We start from the raw sequence: 16497 nt of genomic DNA on the forward strand, positions 1-16497 counted from the left end.
GTCAGATAACCCCTGGTCAGTTTGTTCTGATACTGACCAGCTGTCTGCACAGCTGTACCCAATGATGCATAAGTGTATGGAATACAATCTACTCAATAACAGAAAGTTACCAGAGAGAATTTGAACTAATAAGATAATGCAACATTTACTAATAAGAAGTAGGGCATCATCCTCCTCTTCAACTCTTAGAAGAAAGTATTTGAGATAATAAAGTAATTGAGAGATACTGTATGCATCACCACCGACTGCCATTTGTGTCTTCACCTCTCAATAGTAAGTTGGCGTTTCTGTGCCCACTGCTTTAATGTTGTTGTGTTATGCAGTCATTACATAACAGAGCATGTTACACATGCAGAACCAGGAGGAGGATGTTTTCTTGTTGCTTTGGTTACACAGTTTCAAAGTATCTCAAATGCTCTCACAATTTTTTTTACAAAGTATCTCAGATCACTCTCACCTTTTTACTCAAAATCGTTAGCCAGTCTCTTTCAATGTCTCGATCCAAGTAGAATAGGAAAAAAAGGTTAAACGTTTTAGAATAAAGTCAATGTTGTCCGTCAGGTTCCGTCAGCCAGAGTCTAAAATAGCTCTGCACGCAGGCAGACAGGCAGCACTCTGTAGCACAGTGATGGAGGGTGGAGGGAGCAGTGGCCAGGGAGTTAGTCAGCTCCGCGACTCATTTGAAATCAAGCAGTCATTACTGAGTTTCCTGGACAGCACCTTTTACTGTCCCACTGAGCACAGAGCACTAGCAGAGGAGAGGACCCGCTACCTGACTCTGTATGGGTTTCTATGAGGAGCAGATACCTGACTGTATGAGTCTCTATGAGGAGCAGATACCTGACTGTATGTCTCTATGAGGAGCAGATACCTGACTGTATGAATGTTTTACTCACGTTGGCTACAGTGAAGGAGAGCCCGCAGGTCACCTGGTCAGTCTATGGTCAGTCTATGTCTGTGTTGGAAAGAGCTGTTATCCCTAATGCTTTGGACACTCAGTGTATATCTAATACACTTTATAGCTGGACTGATTTGAGGTCAATTGTGAATGTTCCTACTGTTCAGCTTAGCTAAACTTTTTACTGGAAGCCCTGTGTAGAGGAAGTAGAACTCTCATCCAGTCTATCATTAATAAAAATCTCATTTACTCCGGCTCCCAATACCTTCTCTCATCATTAAATCTCTGTGTATCACCCGGCCCAACCCGGAGGTGACAGGCTTAAGTAATCCACAGCCACAGTGCCATTTGCCTTGCTTGCCCACACCCGCTCTCTGAGAGGGTGATACTGTTTACAATTCCACCCATTGAATTATCCCGCTGTATTTTCTCTATTCCCAGATATCCCCTGGGGTCAGTGTCGGGGGGTGGTAGAGAGCGATTTAGCGGTTGGTTTACACATATGATGATGGGCCGTGGCAAACGTATCTCACATAATGTTATCCAAGCCAGTCGGCCTGACTGACAACATGTTCGCCTCTTTCTCTCTTTCTCTCTCACCGCTTATCAAATCAAATCAAATGTTATTTGTCACATGAGCCAAATACAACCGTTGTAGACATTACTGTGAAATGCTTACTTACAAGCCCTTTAACCAACAATGCTTTAAGAAGTTAAGGGGAAAAAAAGTGTTGAGTAAAAAATAGTAGAATAAAAAATATAAAATAAAAGTAACAAAGAATTAAACAGCAGCAGTAAAATAACAATAGCGAGGCCATATACAGGGGGTACCGGTACACAGTCAATGTGGAGGCTATATACAGGGGGTACTGGTACAGAGTCAATGTGGAGGCTATATACAGGGGGTACCGGTACAGAGTCAATGTGGAGGCTATATACAGGGGGTACGATACAGAGTCAATGTGGAGGCTATATACAGGGGGTACTGGTACAGAGTCAATGTGGAGGCTATATACAGGGGGTACCGGTACACAGTCAATGTGCGGGAGCACCTGTGGTGTCGAGGTAATTGAGGTAATATGTACACGTAGGTAGAGTTAAAGTGACTATGCATAGATAATAAACAGAGAGTAGCAGCAGCGTAAAAGAGGGGTCTGGGTAGCCCTTTGATTAGCTGTTTGGAGTCTTATGGCTTAGGGGTAGAAGCAGCTAAGAAGCCATTTGGACCTAGACTTGGCGCTCCGGTACCACTTGCCGTGCGGTAGCAGAGAGAACAGTCCATCACTAGGGTGTCTGGAGTCTTTGACAATTTTCTGGGCCTTCCTCTGACACCGCCTGCCATAGAGGTACTGGATGGCAGGAAGCTTGGGCCCAGTGATGTACTGGGCCGTACGCACTACCCTCTGTAGTGGCTTGCAGTCGGAGGCTGAGCAGTTGCCATACCAGGCAGTGATGCAACCAGTCAGTATGCTCTCGATGGTGCAGCTTGGAATCTTTTGAGGATTTGAGGACCCATGCCAAATCTTTTCAGTCTGCTGAGGGGGGAAAGGCTTTGTCGTCGCCTCTTCACGACTGTCTTAGTGTTTGGACCATGATAGTTTGTTGGTGATGTGGACACCAAGGAACTTGAAGCTCTCAACCTGCTCCTCTGCAGCCCCGTCAATGAGAATTTTCCTGTAGTCCACAATCATCACATTTGTCTTGATCACATTGAGGGAGAGGTTGCTGTCCAGGTATCACAGGGCCAGGTCTCTGACCTCCTCCCAATAGGCTATCTCATCATTGTTGATGATCAGGTATATCACTGATGTGTCATCTGCAAACTTGATGCTGCTGTTGGAGTCGTGCCTGGCCATGCAGTCATGAGTGAACAATGAGTACAGGAAGGGACTGAGCACGCACACCTGAGGGGCCCCCGTGTTGAGGATCAGCGTGGCAGATGTGTTGTTATTCTCTTTATGTTACAGGGCCTCTATAAAGCCCAGCAGCTCTAGTAGGGTGGTTGTATGTGCTAGACAGACTTCCAGTGCACTGTGGGATTGTGGGTTATGTGAGAGCTGAAACAATTGTCCATTGGCAGGCTCTGCCATGGAAAGCACCAAACCAAGACTAGCAGCCGCCACACAGGAAAAGAGCTCACAGTAGATGACAAGAGTCTCCTCTAACAGGCCTGTTTCACCATTCAGATTTATATTATGTTTAGTCTTCTTATGCTAAACATTTCATTTGTGTTCATGTTGCTAACTACAAACATAGAATCCAGGTCCATCAGCATAGGCTAAATGAACACTTGACCTACCATTGTTTGAAGACTGGAGATATCCTCTTTTAACATGTTATACCTATTTACCTGATATACTCTTCTTTATTCCAGCTATGATGAATGTGTCGGACCAGGTGCGACACAGATATACGTCCCCACAGACGACCCCCCTCCGTATTCCCTCACGGACCCCTGTCAGCGGGGCCACCAGCAGGCCACCTACACCAGCCTGGAGATGGAGGAGCCGTCTGCTGGAGCTGGAGCCTCTTGGGTGTCCGCCAGCAGCGCCGCTGCCTCCCACTACCCAATCGGACTGCACGAGCTCAGGCAGCAGCCAATATCCTCCATCTCCCTGTCAGCGTTCCCCCTGGAGGAAGCGCCCCCGTACGAGGTGGTGGTGAGCAGGCAGAACCAGCCCATCCCTCTGATGCCCATGGACCTGCTCAAACACCCATCAGAAGACAGCCATAGTCCCCAGAGAGCCCGGGCTGTCGCACACAGGATCCTGTAGAGCTGACTGGGCTAGTCCTCTCCAATGCTCTTTGTGCAGACAGCCACACACACACACACACCTCCCAGCCTAACTCTCTTCTGCTTCTTCCAGTGTCCCTTTGTGCATGACAGGCAGTATCAAAAGAGAATTACTTTCTGGACCGAAGCTGAAAGTTTGGGTTGAACCTAAACTCAGTCTGCGCCTTCCTCTCCTTCCCCTACCTCTTGGATAAGCTGTGTCCCCAAACTCTAAGATGTTTCCCGCACCACTCCTCACTCGATCTCCCTTTACTACTGGGGCACTGCCATGAAATCACAGGGCTACTACTGGTAAACTGGGGCTGGGGGAGTATTGTCTTTCTGTCCAGAGGGAATTCACTTCATACTGTAAATTGGTCTCAGGTTAGGAGGCATTCAAGCATTTAGGAAGCATTATCAAAGTCTGTTTTTAGCACAAAAAACACTAGAGGTAACCTGAAGTGGTTTCACATAGATATTTTGTATGTACTGTTGGATTTTGTTATGTTGTAATGGAATTGCTCTTGATAAAAAACACAATAGAAAGAATGACTAATTTCACATTCCATCACATATCCATATGGTTTTATTAATATTTTCTATATGAAAATAATATTTGCTTTATATTTAGCTGACTTTAGGACTCCCACAGTCTGTATGTCCAGTAATTTCAACTGATAAATATACCCCAGTGTTATACACTCTTAGAAAAAAAAGGTGCTATCTAGAACCTAAACGTTTTTTTGGGCTGTCCCCATAGGAGAACCATTTGAAGAACCCTTTTTGGTTCCAGGTAGAACACTTTTGGTTCCATGTCGGACCCTTTCCACAGAGGGTTCTACCTGGAACCCCCAAGAAGTATTTGCCTATGGGGACAGCCAAAGAAACCTTTTGGAACCCTTTTTTCTAAGAGTGTTGGTATTTTTTAAATCAATTATTTTTGTGGTATACGGTTTTATATGGTTTCTGGATATAAACACGTTTATATGAGCTGGAAATACTGTCTATTCTCCACAATTAGGTTTCCCCTCTGGGGGCTGAGGTCCATTTAGATCCCAACTGCTCTGTTTCAGTCTCCGAACGTGCACTGCCACACATTCCTCTTCTCTCTCTCACTACTCCTCTTTTTGTGAAGAGCTTTTTTGGGTGTTCACAAGTGAAATTACTATGAACGTGACCCATTCGCCAGCTAACATCAAAGTACAATATAGCTTGTAGCAGAGATACAATGGTATTTGACAATTGGTGGGAAGGAAAAATTAGATTTGCGCACAGTTTACTGTGATGAGGGATTTACTATACTTTAGTACTGACATCTTTGATATTATAATAAATAATCAATTTGTTTCTTTCAAAATATTATCCAGCCTAAACACATTGTATTTTTCAATATGCTGGAATATTTTTAATGCTTCCAAATTATTATTCAATATGTTGTTTTTGGTTGTGAGTATTCATTGTACAGATAAACTCTCTTCAGTTGAAATGTTTTTGCATGTCTGTCATCCATGTATAACTGGTATAGAAATGTCTGTGCCTGCCAAGCACTACGTCTAAGACTGTTAGACTGCTTAACATTGTAGCCACAATAACTTGCAACTGATTAACACATCAAGAGCTTTCCTTTTCCAAATAGCTTGCTATTTTTCAAGGCTTGTGTTACTTTATTGTTATTCAGATAAGTCTATGTTCATCATTGAAACCCCAGAAAAAGCACACAGCGGAAAATGTGACATAATGTCCATATTTTGTGTATACAACCGTATTTGTGGAGTCAGTGACCCCCTGTCACCTTTGCATTTGGCCCCAGAACTTGGTATCTCTGTTCCAGCCAACTCTTTCTCATAGTCTCCCTCATTTATCTTACCAAATCCCTTATTGTGAAGTGATATCCTCACTGATGAACCCTTAAAGAATATTTTATATATGACTTAGTCGCATGATTGCATTGCTGGCATTGTGGATAAAAGTTATAAAGAGATGAGTATTTATTTAGAATAGCTTTAACAATATTGTGTATAACTGTGGAAAGACTACTATTAAAATAGTTGTTGTGAGATTCACCAGAATGTAGATGTACTACAACACAGATGCTTCGCACTAGACAAAAAATGTCTAAAGATTAAAGATCAACAGGTTATTTTTCTTGCGTTACATTCTTGTGCCAATCATCATCGAGTGGATTTGACTTTGAGAGAGTTTGTTAAATGGCTTTTAAAACCAAATGCTGTTCTCGGCACGTGTTAATACATAGTCTATTTGTGGTCAGAATTGTCATGTCAAGCCCTATAAATAAAGCAATGTTTGGGCTAAAAATGATGTGTTAATAACTTGACAATGAGCATTTGTGCTTATTATTATGTAGCTACTGCAAATCTAGCGATGCTATACAATAATAATGATGGGCTTGTGTTTCACCAACTGGAATCTAAAAGTGCAATGCAGTGAATAGTACAACGTATTAGATTGTGTGCATTGTGACACACACAGAGGTATCTAGAAATGCAACTTTACCTGCCTTTACAAGTCAGTAGAAATGCTCTGTAACTGTGTTGGAAGACCTAGTCCAATACCTGTTGAGGTAAAACTGCAATGCGGTTCACTCTGGTCTTACATGCTGTTTTGTCTTTGTTGTTTACTTCCTTTTGGTAGCACAATAAGTACATGTTCAACATAAATGTGAAATAATGTGTAATACTGTACATGTACACTTCCAATGTATAGTTTCCCTATAAGTCCCACTGTTGTGCACAACTGTCCTGTATGACAAAGATTCTTGTTTCCTATAATCACAGTCATCAACGTAAATCCATGTTTTGTATTAGAGCTTTTATTCATTTCTTATATTGGGGAAAGTAAATAAATTTGACCTCTATGATTTGAGTCGGTGTGACTGTTCGTTCTGGTTTTGTGACTCTGGGCATTGAAATCGCCTTCCTGTTTTACGTGTAGGTTACACTACAGGAGTAGCTGTAATATAAATAGGAGGAGGAGCATTACTATTAATAAACATAGGGATGATAGAGGAGGGAGCTGGGGATGAGTGTTTGTATGGCATCCAAAAGTGCAGAAACAGTGTAGCGCAATTATCTACATTGGCAAAATGTTTCCCTAAACGTTTTTCCAAATCGAATCTTGCTATGTATAATGCATGGGAATATGTTGTGACATCCTGTCTGTTGACAGCCATTCGTTCCCCTCTGATCTGCTCTGACTGTTGTGTTTGGGTGGTGGGCTAGCTAGCTAATGTAAATCCGACTGAGCAGATGGTCTGTGCGGTTGCTCTGCTCCTAATTACCCTCGTTGCCCAGTGCAAGGCTCTTATTAGGGCGTGCCAGCAGAAAGCTAATTTCATCTAGTGCCACTGCACTCGAGATAATAAGTCCACAGCGTCCATTATGGGGCTTTGTGAATACTGCACTCACCCGGATCTTATTGACTTAGGAGGGGAATCATTTAAACTGTGTTTTCCTTCCTGGCGAGACTGACGAAGCAGAAGAGAGCTCTCTGGAGCAGCTCTGGTCTCTGTAGTGAGTTAGAGGTGAGGGAGGTTACCATTGGTCAGGCAGACATCATCTGTGATAGAACCTCATTGATGTGTCTTACAACGATGCCTCCAAGGTACCCAATCATCTAAATGCCTGAACAATCACCATGCCATTGCAAAATAGTTTTAACATTATCACTATTCAACTGAAATATTCTCTAAATCAGGCTCCAAGGTAGGGAGGAGATGCCACTATGCATTCATAATTCAAAGGTTTATCATCATTCTTTATCTCATTGTTTTTGGTAGGACATGTAACATCTATTACCTGTAGAAACACAGAAAAACAATCCGATGGAGAGAGATACACTGGAAGTTGCTTAATTAGCATTACAGAGAAGAACTGATACAGCCTTTTCAGCATCATCTCAGGTTTGTGGCATGACTAGAATATTATATATTTTTCTTTCCTGTAGCACCATCTGTTGGAAGACGCATGTCTTCAGTCTATAACGGATGTTATATTTTATCCTCTAGATGTCAGTCGTACTATGCAGCACAAAACCGATACTGGAGAAGAAACTTAATTGATACATGGGAAAATCTAATGTCACCGCAACTGTAGCGAAACAGTCATGCTTCCGCATATTGTCATTTTTTTACCTATTTGACTAGCCTTTCAGATCAATAGTGTGCTGCCTCTTTCACTCGTCATACTTCCTTGTTCCTATGTTATGTCTAAATCAGATAAGAAGCGTGTAGCCTAACTAAACAGTCTTTTTCAACAACAACAACAAATATGCAGGGTGGTGACGGTGACCAAACGCCTATAGCACGTAAAGAGGCTTTCGACGATTACCTAAATTACTATGATCAGATTTGGAGTAAGGGTAACCTGAAACTATGCCAAGAGAAACAGGTTACCGTGGAAGCTAGACGATTTTTGCTGTTAGAAACAGACCCCGGAGAAAGATTTTCTCATTTTGACTTCTACTTTACTGCATCTGAATGCGTAAAACAAGGCTTTAAAGATTGTCGAACATTCTTCAGCGCGCTCATTAAAGCCACAGAGGTGTTGGAGATGTTCTGTGTAAATCTGTTTCTTTACCCGTGGAAGAAGGAAATCAAGATTGTCAAGGTAAAAATATAAATAGTATGGTATTCATATTTCGACAATTAGGCTTATTTTTTCTTGCGCAATGCACCCAAGAAAATGGGGTGCAGAGATGTCTAGACTTAGGCTAGCCTAATGCACATGCACAAATTATTATTATCAGAGTAAGAAGTAATTAGAGGGATAATATATGACTATGATTTTACATTGAAATGCCATCTCTAATCACAAGCCACATATTCAAAGGTGCAGCTGTCACATGTCAGGAAGTGAAAGTAAACTGTATGAGGCTATATTATTTGCCAGGCTTGTGAAATGTGATAATTAACACTTATCTCCCACTCAGACTTACACTGGCCCCTTTGTCTACTGCATCCAGCCGGTCCTGACAAAGAGTGCCACGAAAAGTATCCTTGAAACGATAGGATATCATCTGGAAACTGACACAGAGTACCGACTCACAAACAATGCAGACCCTGAAACAGCCATGAAAATGGGTTTTGAGCTTTTCCTGGCGCGAACAGAGTGTGAGTACCTGTTGGAGCTCATGGGTCAGCGGTCACAGCATGAGTGTCTGGAGATTCTACAGAGGAGAGCTGCACGACTACCTCACACCCAGAGGGCTGCCGAGGAGACAGCAAAGGAGTCTGAAACAGAGCCCTTACAAATGCAGAAAGAAGAGGAGAACGAGGATAAGGGTCTATCAAATGGTTGTTCCCTGGTAGACCCAGGACCAGTGGAGACAGATGAGGGAGACTTAACCGAGGAGAACCCTGTCACCGCTAGCACACCAGGCAGGCAACAGGATGATGGACAGATACCCCTCAACCTGGAGGTTCAGTCCATTGAGACGACACACTCTCCAGGAATCAGACCACCCAGGGCATTCTTGAACGATGACAGATCTATCCTGGAGATTCAGCAGAATTACCCAGACCTTGCCATAAGGCAGAAGCCAATATTCAGTAAGCCACTGGGTGGACCTCCTGTATCGCGAAGGCGACTTATCAAAGAGAACGCACCCGAGGAAGGTGGCAGTGCAGCCAATTTAGCTGGCAGTGATGTAAGTGGTCCCCAGTCCATCTCCATTCACACCACAGCAGCACCAAAACCCCATCTCACAGAAGCCGTCCCAAAACTCCAGCCTCCAGAAGATAAGGCCTACAAGACTACTGCCACGCTCCACGGACCAACTCCTCCACAGGTAGAAGTGACCAAAGAGGGTCAGGAGGCCGATGATGCAGATGAGCTGACCAAGCTGGCTGAGAGGATTGGCCAACTGCATGTCCATGAGCACAAGATGGAGGACAACAAGGTGAAGGAGAACCTGAAATACCCTGTAGAAGAGACAGCACCACCACATGCCAGTTGCAATGACAATGATGGGTCCCCTCAACAGGATTCTGCAGGGGACCAGAGCCAGCCCCTAATGTGCCATCCCTCTCTGGTGCCGGTTTGTAACATCCCAGGCTGTAGCACCTGTGAAGTAGCAGACGGTCCCCACAAACACATTCTTAGTAGGGACACCATCAAAGAGCCACCTCACTCCATCTATGTCCCAACCAGCCACCTGGACCCCTCAGTGTTTGACCCTACTGCTGCTGACCACCAGCCCTCCACAGGCCCTCAGCACCAGGACATGGAGGGCCCCATCCCTCAAACCACAGAGGACGAGCTGCTTCAGACCTATGTCATGGTGGACGAGCCTTAGAGGAAGTAAGGTCATGATCAGAACACAGAGGGAAATTGATTGACATGTCTGAAACATCACTTGCCACTAAGTTGTTTTGGTCTGGGGCGATTCAATCAGTGGAGGCTGCTGAGGGGAGAATGGCTCATAAATGTCTGGAATTGAGTAAATGGAATGGCATCAATCCATGTTTCGATACCCTTCCAATCTTTCTGCTCCAGCCATTACCACAAGCCCGTCATCTTCCAATTAAGGTGCAACCAACCTCCTGTGGATTCAATGTATGAAGGTGACAAGAATGACCTCGTTGAATTTAATGCATCTTCTGTATTTTCTGGCATTTGCTTTGTACCGTTTCTCAGGTGATAGACTTTTAATACAATGCTAATTATGCTTGACCTAATTTATGAGGTGGAGGTAATGTTTCCACTGTGTCCTCTTACAGTGACAGTGCCTTACTGAAATGTATTCTATGCCAATCCTGCACTTACTTTCCTTGCTCATTGTCATTGAGACTACTGAATGCTTTGTAATGTTTATGAAAATGTTAGTCCAATTGTATTCAGAATGTTATGACCTTTTTTAACTCATAAAAATGTGAAAAACTTTCATGGTCTTCAGAAGTTCAAGTGGATCATACAAAAGACAGTTACACTAACTTTATTCAGCATTATTGCATAAATTAACATGTTATTGTACAAAAATCACTTTTAGGCATTTATTTAAACGAACTCAGCGAAAAAAGTACAATATTTAAAGCTGATAACTGTTTACAACTAAGTGCAATTCCAGCCTGACAACATGCTGCTCTATATATTAGCAGTAAATAAAATAAGAACAAAACACATAGTTATGTTAGTCAGCAGCCCCTTAAAATATATGCTTTGTATTACAGAGGTGGTACCGCTATGTCCCAGCAGTTGTAAAATGTAGGTATTATTGTAGGGCTGTCACCACGTGATCAACATTACGAAACCAACAATGCATCATGTTCCCGTATAGAGAGAATCCATCATGGTCAGTGAAACAAACAAAAATGACCAAGTGCATATGTAACATAGGTTGGAAAGCAACTTGTAGCAGTAAATATACAGTATGGAATACTTGCGGTCTGAAAATGTACCGGTCAGAGAGTTGTTCTAAGACCGTGTGTAACAGTGGACAAGAAACTCCACTAGCTGGTTCTGGTGTTCTCTCTTGGACTATAATAACCTGCTTTACACACAAGAAACATATCTACTGCCATTGGTGGTGCAGCATATATACAATGCCTTCGGAAAGTATTCATACCCTTTTTCCACCTTTTGTTACGTTACAGCCTTAGTCTAAAATGAATTAAATAAATACAAATCCTCAGCAACCTTCACACAATACCCCATAATGACAAAGCGGGGAAAAAAAGATAAAGAAATGTTTGCAAATGTATACAAAATAACAAATACCTTATTTACATAAGTATTCAGACCCTTTGCTATGAGCCTCGAAATTGAGCTCAGGTGCATCCTGTTTCCATTGATCATACTTGAGATGTTTCTACAACTTGATTGGAGTCCACCTGTGGTAAATTCAATTGATTGGACAAGATTTGGAAAGGCACACTCCTGCCTATATAAGGTCCCACAGTTGACAGTGCATGTCAGAGCAAAAACCAAAGCAGGAGGACGAAGGAATTGTCCATAGAGTGCCGAGACAGGATTGTGTCGAGGGGTACCAAAACATGTATGCAGCATTGAAAGGTCCCCAAGAACACAGTGGCCTCCATCATTCGTAAATGGAAGAAGTTTGGAACCACCAATACTCTTCCTAGAGCTGGCCGCCCAGCCAAACTGAGCAATCGGGGGAGAAGGGTCTTGGTCAGGGAGGTGACCAAGAACCTAATCCTCGCTCTGACAGAGCTCTTGAGTTCTTCTGTGGAGATGGGAGAACATTCCAGAAGGACAACCATCTCTGCAGCACTCCACCAATCAGGCCTTTATGGTAGAGTGGCCAGACTCTTCAGTAAAAAGGCACATGACAGCACGCCTGGAGTTTGCCAAAAGGCAACTAAAGACTCTCAGACCATGAGAAACAAGACTCTGGTCTGATGAAACCAATATTGAACTCTTTGGCATGAATACAAAGCATAACTTCTGGAAGAAACATGGCACCATCCCTACGGTGAAGCACGGCGGTGGCAGCATTATGCTATGGGATGTTTTTTAGTGGCAGGAACAGGGAGACTAGTCAGGTTTGAGGGAAAAATTAACAAAGCAAAGTACAGAGATCCTTGATGAAAACCTGCTCCAGAGCACTCAAGACCTCAGACTGGGTCGAAGGTTCCCCTTCCAACAGGACAACGACCCTGCACACACGGCCAAGACAATGCAGGAGTGGCTTTGGGACAAGTCTTTGAAAGTCCTTGAGTGGCCCAGCTAGAGCCCGGACGTTAACCTGATCCGACATCTCTGGAGAGACCTGAAAATAGCTGTGCAGCAACGCTCCCCATCCAACCTAACAGAGCTTGAGAGGATCTGCAGAGAAGAATGGGATGAACTCTCCAAATACAGGTGTGCAAAGCTTGTAGCGTCATACCCAAGAATCATTAAGGCTGTAATCGCTGCCTAAGGTGCTTCAACAAAGTACTGAGTAAATGTTCTGAATAATGTAAAATGCGGTATCAGTTTTATTTTTTATACATTTGAAAACATTTCTAAAAACCTGTTATTGCTTTGTCATTATGGGGTATTGTGAGTAGATTGACGGGGGGGGGGGGGATTAAATCAATTTTAGAATAAGGCTGTAACCTAACAAAATGTGGAAAAAGTCAAGGGGTCTGAATACTGAGTACTTCACTCACACATTGCTCCCTGCTAAAATCTTCTCTCTGTTTTCCTCATACTGGTGGAGCATCTTCTGCAAGTCATCGTCTGCTGGAATTACCTGAAAATATTGAAATACCGTTAGTATTCCATTATCATTACATTATGAACACCTTCCTAATATTGAGTTGCACCCCTCCCCCTTTGCCCTCATAACAGCCTCAATTTGTCGGCACATGGACTCTTCAAGGTGTTGCAGTTCTTGACACAACCCGGTGCACCTTGCACCTACTACCATACCCTGTTCAAAGGCACTTCATTGTTTTGTCTGGCCCATTCACCCTCTGAATGGCACACATACACAATCCATGTCTCAATTCTCAAGGCTTAAAAATCCTCCTTTACCCGTCTCCTCATCTACACTGAAGTGGATTTAACAAGTTACATCAATAAGAGATCATAACGTTCACCTGGTCAGTCTGTGTCACGTATACTCCTTCTCCGGCGCTCAAGGTGGTCAGGCCGCTCATTATTAAGCACACTTGTCTCCATCGTTACGCGCCTAATCAGACTCAATCACCTGCCTGATTACCTTCCCTAATATATATATATATATATATATCACTCCCTTGGTTCTTTCCCTAGGCGTTGTTGTTTCATGTCTGTACGCTACTCGTGTTTCGTTCCATGTGTTATTTATTATTTTAAAATGTTACTCCCTGAACTTGCTTCCCGACTACCAGCGTACACGTTACAAAATAACGCCTCACCAAAGGGGAGCATCAGGGAGTTTTTTTTTTGGTTTTTTTTTGTGAGTGTAGGTGACATTGGGTCCGGGTGCAGCTACCGGAGCAACCGGGGATGCCTCGGCCGGCTCGGCAGAGGTCCCTCGCTTGTTCCTTGTGTTATTTATCATTAAAAGTCACTCCCTGAACTTGCTTCCCGACTCCCAGCGTACACGTTACAGTCTGTCACGTCAGGTGTTTTGTATACTCAGTGTGTATACTCATTAAATGTTGTGAAACTGCCTTTACAGATTATAGTAATGTGAACAAAAACAGAGCTGTTTAACAATCACTTACCTGCATACCTGCCTTTCTATTCAACAACTGACTATTTCCCAACAATGAAAAACAAGGATTCCTTAACACCGATGACCAATACTCTGGTGCTTATCACAGGAGACACTAGAACGTATAAACAATGTTCATTAATTGACCATTGTCACCCAAACGCACGTGTGAAAATGATTGATCACTCACAAGGACTGGAGCAGGAACATTGAAGGACGTCTTCTTTATCAGCCAGTCTTCATACAGCTGATGGATTGCCTCTAAATATTCCTTTACAAATAAATAAAAAAGCGAGAAGGATAGTAGGATGAGAGATTAGGGCAAGAGACGAGTCTTACAACTCCTCTGAAGTGAGACCAAGAACAGCTTTGAGAGTCTGTCATTCTTCTACCCTCACCAAAGGAATGATCTTCTCCTCCTCCCTGCATCGCTCTTTCAGCCTCTCGTGGCAGGTCTGTGGAGACGACTGGAGGTAAACTGAAACAGAGGAGGAACTAAGTGAACAAGGTTCTACCAATGACCCAACATCGTCAGAATAAAGTAGAAAGCGTGTGTTTCTACACAGCTTACCAATAAGATCCACAGGAATGGCAATGTTCTGTGTGATCCACTCAAACCACTCACTAAGAACAGCAAAGTCCACCTCGGGCATCTTCCCACTGCAGAGAGCAAAATAGTACATAAAATTAACTAGATTGGACACAAATGAAAACCAGCTATAAAGTGGTGTAAAATATACCATGTGCATTACCTTCTGAAAAGATTTTCCACAAAGATGTACTTGGCACTGTAGATGGACCTTTCCATCATTCTCACTGGGGCTGACTGGAATCAACAAACACAAACAGACCATGTTAATTATGCAATGTAAAATACACGTCTTTGTACTTGGTGAAAGAGAAATCTGTACTATTGATAGAACACATGCAACAGTAGTGAAACAGTAGGATATCAGTGCAACGTTTTAGAGTACCTACCATTGTTGAGAGGTGTCGGTCCAGCATGGTTAGCTGAACATAGGTCTGTAGAGTGATGCCCCATCGAATAGGGTCCTGGTACATCAACCCCTGCAGGAGGGGAGGAGCTAACATCAGCATACAATATGTCATTTATCAAAATGAACCATCTTCTTTATAATGGTCACGTACCAGGGGGTTGTGCCCTCGAACATTCCTCCATTTGGAAACTGGCTCAGTAAGCACCTGAGAAATTAAAAGTAAAATTGTGATTTCATTTTACACACAGTGCAGCATAAGGATAAAAGGAAAATTAAGGATTGCTAAATTTTACCTCAATGTTACTGGTTTTGCTGAAATACTCTAGGCATGTTGTCTTCCCACTAGCAATATTCCCCTCTATAAAGACCTAAAGAAAAAGAACAAGATACATGTGTTGACTTCTCCCTCAAGTATATAGGCAGCAAATGTCTTAATATCAATTTCAAAGATTTTCATGGATTTAAAATGACAACATATCAGTACATACCACTAACTTCTTCTCCTTCCCATTCCGCACCAGCTTTCCTTGGGAGAAGTAAGAGAAAATTGTGAGATAACCTGACTTCTTGGTTTCACCTTCAGTCAGTAGCTATGGTAAAGCAAAACAGATAAGGATGTTAATATAGGTGATGCAACCAGGTTTGGTTCGAACAAATTGATGAGCATGTAGCCTCACTGACAGTAGTGGTAGATAATAGCACTGCTCATGGATGGTTCGACAGGAATGGGCATGTCTAATCTGTATTTTAGAAATGTTGCATTAAAAAAAAATATTTACAGCATGTACTGGTGGTAGCTAAAGTGAGCTCAGAATATAAGTGTATTGTGTCTAAACAACATTTGTCACATTAGATTGTAAACTAGGCTATTCAAGTTGTAAAAGAATGAGTAGGCCTATGTTGTTACTATATTCTGTTGTTCTGATGCAACATTGTAAACACATCATTTGTAACATGACATTGTAACATTAGTCTACAACGTGTATCATTCTACCGCTCTGTATTGAAACAATGTTTCAGGCCAGCGAATAAATATACCTTATGAATGGGCACCTACTTGAGACGTGCTGTGTATTGTTACTATGGGCTCTTGTCTGGCAGAGCTCACCGCACTTATCACCAAATCTTTTGCAGCGAATAGCCACTAATCGCGTTGACGTGACAGCAGCGTTAGAAGATAGTCGTATAGCAGATCTCCACAAATTGTTCATACAAAGAGAGTTAAACGACATCTCGCATAATTATCTGAAACACACAGGGCTCGACTGTCACGTGGCATTCCAGTTCCGTGTATCAAATAACCTCTTCCTGGTTCATGATATGGAGATTGTTCTATTTTTTCTATTGGTTGAAGCGCTGTATTTGTTCTGAGACCTGCGTTCCCTCCACCAACCACCATCACCATTGAGGGCAAAAAAAAGATAGAAACTGATCCTCGTTCAGTAAGAGACTCATGTATAGATAACTACTGTTATCGTTTTTTTATGCTAGATTATCAGTACAGTAATGATGAGGATCAGTCTCTGCCTGGCCGGTTCCCCTCTTTCCACTGGGATTCTCTGCCTCTAACCCTATTACAGGGGCTGAGTCACTGGCTTGCTGGGGCTCTCTCATGCCGTCCCTGGAGGGGGTGCGTCACCTGAGTGGGTTGATTCACTGTTGTGGTC

The 16497-nt window shown here is 42.9% G+C and overlaps 3 protein-coding genes across 5 annotated transcripts in view; 2 read left to right on the plus strand and 1 right to left on the minus strand.

The window, feature by feature from the left end:
• LOC109874385 (protein BEAN1) overlaps positions 1–6554 on the plus strand; it is a 44333-nt gene extending 37779 nt beyond the window's left edge. Inside the window, exon 6 of the mRNA XM_020466272.2 lies at positions 3273–6554. Coding sequence (XP_020321861.1) covers positions 3273–3672 — 400 coding nt within the window. The 3' untranslated portion in view covers positions 3673–6554. The remainder of the gene's footprint in view (positions 1–3272) is intronic.
• Positions 6555–7740: 1186 nt separating this feature from the next.
• Positions 7741–10571, plus strand: LOC109886345 (uncharacterized). The gene is made up of 2 exons (XM_020478049.2): positions 7741–8296; positions 8619–10571. Exons 1-2 carry the CDS (start codon positions 7958–7960, stop codon positions 9981–9983), a joined length of 1704 nt encoding a protein of 567 aa, XP_020333638.1. The 5' UTR covers positions 7741–7957; the 3' UTR covers positions 9984–10571.
• Positions 10572–12494: 1923 nt separating this feature from the next.
• On the minus strand, positions 12495–16114 carry LOC109886357 (thymidine kinase 2, mitochondrial). Of its 3 annotated transcripts, none has more exons than XM_020478058.2 (10): positions 15888–16114; positions 15319–15356; positions 15124–15198; positions 14982–15035; positions 14811–14900; positions 14585–14658; positions 14404–14492; positions 14231–14310; positions 14023–14103; positions 12495–12881 (listed from the first exon to the last, which is right to left on the minus strand). In XM_020478058.2, exons 1-10 carry the CDS (start codon positions 16060–16062, stop codon positions 12795–12797), a joined length of 843 nt encoding a protein of 280 aa, XP_020333647.1. In that variant the 5' UTR covers positions 16063–16114; the 3' UTR covers positions 12495–12794. The 3 variants fall into 3 exon arrangements, with proteins under 3 accessions (XP_020333647.1, XP_031665517.1, XP_031665519.1); XM_031809657.1 differs by having other exon boundaries at positions 15869–15970; XM_031809659.1 differs by having other exon boundaries at positions 15319–15351; positions 15869–15946.
• Between the last annotated feature and the right edge of the window lie 383 nt (positions 16115–16497).

This window comes from Oncorhynchus kisutch, linkage group LG3 (assembly GCF_002021735.2).
Source record: "Oncorhynchus kisutch isolate 150728-3 linkage group LG3, Okis_V2, whole genome shotgun sequence".
NCBI lineage: Eukaryota > Metazoa > Chordata > Actinopteri > Salmoniformes > Salmonidae > Oncorhynchus > Oncorhynchus kisutch.

Excerpts from the sequence above, each read along its gene's own strand:
- LOC109886357 (XM_020478058.2), bottom strand. The coding sequence starts at position 16,062 with ATGTCGTTTAACTCTCTTTGTATGAACAATTTGTGGAGATCTGCTATA. Across the intron at positions 15,036-15,123 it reads GCAAAACCAGTAACATTGAG|GTGCTTACTGAGCCAGTTTC; the intron begins GTAAAATTTAGC and ends TTAATTTCTCAG. Across the intron at positions 12,882-14,022 it reads ATGTTCCTGCTCCAGTCCTT|GTAATTCCAGCAGACGATGA; the intron begins GTGAGTGATCAA and ends CAATATTTTCAG.
- LOC109886345 (XM_020478049.2), top strand. The coding sequence starts at position 7,958 with ATGCAGGGTGGTGACGGTGACCAAACGCCTATAGCACGTAAAGAGGCT. Across the intron at positions 8,297-8,618 it reads AGGAAATCAAGATTGTCAAG|ACTTACACTGGCCCCTTTGT; the intron begins GTAAAAATATAA and ends TCTCCCACTCAG.